This window comes from Nelumbo lutea, chromosome 5 (assembly GCF_056320005.1).
Source record: "Nelumbo lutea isolate HS-2025 chromosome 5, American lotus-T2T, whole genome shotgun sequence".
In the NCBI taxonomy this organism is placed as follows: domain Eukaryota; kingdom Viridiplantae; phylum Streptophyta; class Magnoliopsida; order Proteales; family Nelumbonaceae; genus Nelumbo; species Nelumbo lutea.
The window spans coordinates 4,806,918-4,812,328 of NC_142688.1; the positions used below are offsets into that span (position 1 = coordinate 4,806,918).

General features: G+C 44.8%; 1 protein-coding gene across 1 annotated transcript; it reads right to left on the reverse strand.

Annotated features, from left to right (window-relative positions):
• Positions 1–369: 369 nt before the first annotated feature.
• LOC148849957 (subtilisin-like protease SBT1.6) lies at positions 370–3,487 on the reverse strand. Its single transcript, XM_088945262.1, has one exon. The coding sequence runs from the start codon at positions 2,902–2,904 to the stop codon at positions 574–576; it is 2,331 nt and encodes a 776-aa protein (XP_088801388.1). The 5' UTR covers positions 2,905–3,487; the 3' UTR covers positions 370–573.
• Between the last annotated feature and the right edge of the window lie 1,924 nt (positions 3,488–5,411).

Here is a 5,411-nt window from a genome sequence, read left to right on the forward strand (position 1 = left end):
TAACTGCCTGCAAGCGAAACGTATGCGACCACCTGTGGCTGTGGAAGAAATCAGAATGTTCAGCTTCTTCTTTGACTTTTACCCTTTTTTTCTAATTTTCTTTCAACGTCATTTCCTGTTTTAAATTTTTAATTACCTGACCTGACCCCCCGGATCACTGTGAAGTGTGAACTGCAATGAGATCGGCTTAGTGCAAGGCCCGTTCGAACAACGTTCGAATAGCCTTTACAATATCTCCGTACATATGTCATGATAGATATTCCAAATGCAAGGCCATAAAGGCTCTTCGAAAGGGCTTTGCACCGACTGAAGCCGAGTTCAACTGCAACGTCCATAATGTATTTTAGTTGAGAAACACCGAAACACAACTAAAAAAACGTTAATTAACACATATACATCATTGATGTTATGAGATTTTAAAAGAAAAAAAATCACAAACGTCTCACCGCAGAACAAATTACTAAAAAAAGAAACCCTATATAATAATAATTTAATTTACTCCCACGCATAACACAACCTAACCTAACGGTCCAATCCTACCAGCCGATAGATCGATCAAAGCCGCATGATCAATCACAACGATTCCATTTTTGAGACCACGATTGGGCTCCGAACTACATGCTTTCCGTCCGACCAAGACAGCGAACCATACACAATACCCGAATCATCCAACACCATGTTTCGAGTGTTGGCCGTTACGGTCACTACAAAGTTCTGCTTCTTCACCATCTCCGAGAACACCAGTTTCACCGGCTTCACCGTCACCGATACCCCCTTCTGAGGCACCTCGATCTTCACCCTGTACACGGAATTTACCGGCCCCACATTCGTCACCGTCCTAATAAACGACTTGCTCAAAACCCCGCTCGAAGTGCTCGGAAATAGTGCCGTGATTGACGGATAATTCAGATTCTCCGGCAACGGTTTCTTCACTGGGCAAGTCGCTGTTATTCTCGTAATCACTTGGATTGTGTTCGGTAAGTAACCGATTGAACACAAGAAGTTTACGTAGTCGGTGGGGGAAATGTCATACACTAGACCAGGGTCCATTGCACGGTCCAGGTTAAGATGACCGGAGCCGAAATCGTATGGCGTTGCTGGTTTCCCGGTGGACTCATCGGTCATGGTCTGAAGACGATTATCAACGATGTTCGCAGTGGTCATCATTGCCGAACGAATCGCCGCCGGACTCCAATCCGGGTGGGCAGATTTCAATAAAGCTGCGGCACCGCTTACGTGTGGGCATGCCATCGACGTTCCGGACAAGATGTTGAATTCAGTTTTCCGGCTATCGGAATCTAATCCTGTCGGACCCACGGCGCTGGTCCAGGCAGCTAGAATGTTTACTCCGGGTGCGATCAAATCCGGTTTGAGTATCTCCGGAGTTAAACCGTTGGGTCCACGACCAGAGAACGAAGCCACTACTGGCGCGGGCTTGATACCGACCACGGTCCCACCAAATGTAATTGTGGCTGTCGGAAGCGAAGACGATGAAATGTAGGACTTCACCACATCTCCTTCGTTGGCACCGACAGCACAAGCTGGGAGCAGATGAGCGTCACCGACGAGGCCTTCACCGTTGGATACTCCGTTGGCGAGAATCATTCCCACACCGCCCGCTTTCTTGACCACCAAACCTTTGGCAACTCTGGGACTACTTCCGCGATCACAGACAACAATTTTCCCCTTAACGAGGCTGGGATCAAGAGAGTTCTCCATACAGAGTGAAGCAGAGAGCATCCCTGATTTACCAGGATAAACCAGAGGGAACATAGTTCCATTCAGCGATTTCCCTGAATAGAGCGATACGCCGGAGAGTTTCCGGCCATCGCCGAGAATTACGCTTGCAGGGAAGTTACGATCAATGGTACCAGCTCCAACAGTGGTGAGCCATGGTGCAAGGTTCGTCACCGACATGCCATTCGGTCCATCGTTTCCGGCCGACGATGAGACGAAAACCCCTTTCGAAAAAGCTCCGAAAGCTCCAATAGCAATTGGATCAAGGTAATACGGCGAGGAAATACCATCACCGCCACCAATTGAAATCGAAATTACATCTACACCATCAGCTACAGCACGATCAAATGCTGCCAGGATATCGGAATCGTAGCAGCCCGAGTTCTTCCAGCATACCTTATAAGCAGCTAATCGAGCCTTGGGAGCTACACCTTTTGCGATTCCAGGGGCGTATCCGTCCATGCTCGCCTCAAACGCGTGCCTGCCTGCAGCAGTCGAAGCGGTGTGAGTTCCATGACCGTCTGCGTCTCTAGGTGATCGAAACTCAATGGTTTCATTAACCCCTCCGGCTCCGCCAGGTCCGCCCAATCCCCCAGCCGCGTCATGGCCTTTAGAGAAAAATCTAGCTCCAATGAGCTTCCGGTTACAGTGAGCTGAGCTGAACTGAACTCCAGCATCGCAGACACCTTTCCACCGTCTAGGAACAGGGCCGAGGTTCAGATCGGAGAAACTCCGCCTCTCTGGCCAGATTCCAGTGTCAAGGACACCGATTATTACATCGGATCCATAATCGGATTCCGACCAAAGACCCTGCTGGTTACGAAGACCGAGAAATTGAGGAGAACGAGTGGTGTGGAGTTGCCGACGACGATCTTCAAAGACGGCAAGCACTGAGGGGTGTTGGAAGATGGAAGCAGCTTGGTTGGGAGTTACAGTTGCGGAGAATCCATGGAAGACTGTATCGTAAACGTGAAGGATTCGAACTGGATCAGCGAACGCAGAGCTGTACCAGTGATAGTGAGAAGGAAAAACGGAAGGCTTGGAATGTTCGTCCACACGAAAGATGAAGGTTCTGATTGTCTGATGAGTCGAGGTTGTTAGGGCTAGCAGGGGAAAAACGAAGAGGAAGAGAAGGAAAAGAAACTTGGGGAAGAATGCAGCAGCCATGCCAGGCCTAGGGGAGAGCAAGCAGAGAGAGTGAGAACTGAGAACCAAGACAGAGAGAGAATGTTCGATTTATTAGTGAGCTTCGTTTTACTGTGATTTTTCCCGATAACCACGGAGAATCAAATCGATCGGAGCGGTTATTGCGCTAGTGTTTTACTGCGAGTTTTGGATATAATTTTGTCTTTACAAAGGAGTGATGAGTCAGCCCTAAACCCTAGTTCTTGGGAGGAATTTAATAAAGAGAAAAGAAAAAAAAAGAAAAAGTAATGAAACTTGTGGTGGACGCCTGGATGGTGGTGGACCTGGGGGTGTCGGGGAACCGATGATGAAGACACATTTGATGACGTGTAAGCGAATGTGGAGAGCTGTGTCTGCAGTTAATGATGCATGTTATGCTTTCTTGTCAAACAGGGAGCATCATATAACGATGAGTCCTTGTTGATGCTTACCGTACACATGGAGGCTGGAGCACATGATAAGCGATCGGGATCGTCCGTGGGTGGATCAACTGTTGTACCACTATCAGTCTAGTCTACTACTACATTGGTACATTTCCATTGGATAAAACTGCTTTACTACTTTTTACCTTTACCCTACCACAGACCACAGAACTTGGATTGGGCCAATTCTAACTTCTAAGTAGTTAACTTTCTAACTTTTAACGTGGCCATGGGACCATAGGCCCATAGCCATACTAATAAAAAAAAAAAGGAAGCGATGGGATTAACGTGAACCATGGTGGTCGGATATCAGGTAAGCAGCTTCTCTCTTTACAACTATCTTAATCCGAGAAAGGGGCCATCAGAGTGATTCTACCTTCAACTTGTTTCTTGTGTTGGCAAAGAAATGATGGATTCATTCATGCAATTGCATTGCATGGTCATCTTTCCTTTTTATCGGGCAACACAGAGGTTCCCTTTAACGCAGGTTCACACACCATACCATACCAGCTGCAACTCCGCTCGCGCCCAAACTTTACCTCGAATCGACCCCTATGAGGCCGTGAAGACAGCGTTGAGTTCGGATCAGGGTTAGGTGCACTATAAGATCAAATCCATAACCCGATTAATTTATTGGTTGTGTTAGGGTTAAAACTTAGAAGTAAAACTCAAACCGGGTTCAAGTCGATCCGTTGCTCTAACATCCCTGATATACCCATATCAGATGTATCGTATCGTATTTTTAGAGTTCTGATATATATGTTTACAGATGTTTTGAGAATTCTCTTTTTTTCAATAAAAAATACATTTAAAAACATCCCCAGAAATCAAATTTTGAAAAACAAAAAGTAAAAATATATATATATAAATGTGTCTGATTTTTAGTATTGATACGCCCCTTCCAATACACAAGGGATACTTTGAACCATGGTATTAGGTGGGAGACTTTCAAACACGGTAGGGTAAATGACTGAAATAGTATGGAGACTATGTACTCGGAAAATTACCAAATAAGCATTGATTGTTACATTGAAAATAATCATCAATTACAAATTTACAATCCAAACTTTCCTTTTCTAGCTTAACTAACTAGTAATAAGAACCAAGTTCTCTGTAAAACCTATCTATCTCATGCTTTCCACCGCTAGTCTCTTAAGCTTTAACGGTATTTTAATTCTTGCAAAGTTGGTTTCATAGATCTCTACTGGGGATAATGCTCAGGTGTTAAAAAACCACCACAGGGCTTCAACTCCGGTATTTCCAGGATGTCCATAGGCCTCAGTTTTGGAATAGTACATAGTCAAGGTTTAGAAATTCTGAATACAAGGTTTTGCATTTGAACATATTTGTATTTGCACTCTTCCCAAATTGAGTATAAGATGATAACAGCTTCCTCGTCACTTCCAACACAACAGGTTATTGGCCAAGCAAATGTGGTATTCAGAAATTCTCAAGATTTGGCAAATCCACTTTTAAAATGAGCATATATGAGATTTGGATGGTTGCAGGTCGATGGGCCTAGCCTGTCGTAATCACACCAATTTCCCACATGGAAAAATAGATTCAGTATCATTTCTAGAATTAAATTAAGCTGGAAAATAGAGGTTTTATTCCAATCCCAGTTAGGAGCGCAAGTCGGACCAAGTAAAATAGGGTTCAGGTAACCCTTAACCCAACCAAGCTGTTGAACCCCCCCCCCCCCCAAATCCTAACCCTAATCAACACATAGATTTGGGTTTGGGCTGGCCCAATCTCGACTTCTTTTTGCAATCTAATTTCTTAAACTTAAAAAGGTTGAGCTAAATTCAGGCAATTGTTGAAAGAAAGCCACGGTTAGATACGCTGATATCACAATTGTTTTTGTTCTAAATATAGGCGAAGAGTCCCTAAGGCTGCATTTGACAGTGGTGTAAATACAATATGTAAAGTGCAAATGCAGGGTGCACATAAGGCCCCCTAACTTTACCATGGAGAGCCTGCATTTAGACGGGTTTGATCCCAAGCCTCCATTGTTGAAAAAATGAGAAGTGGCAAACTCAGCTACCGGATCAGCGAAGTAAACCAGAA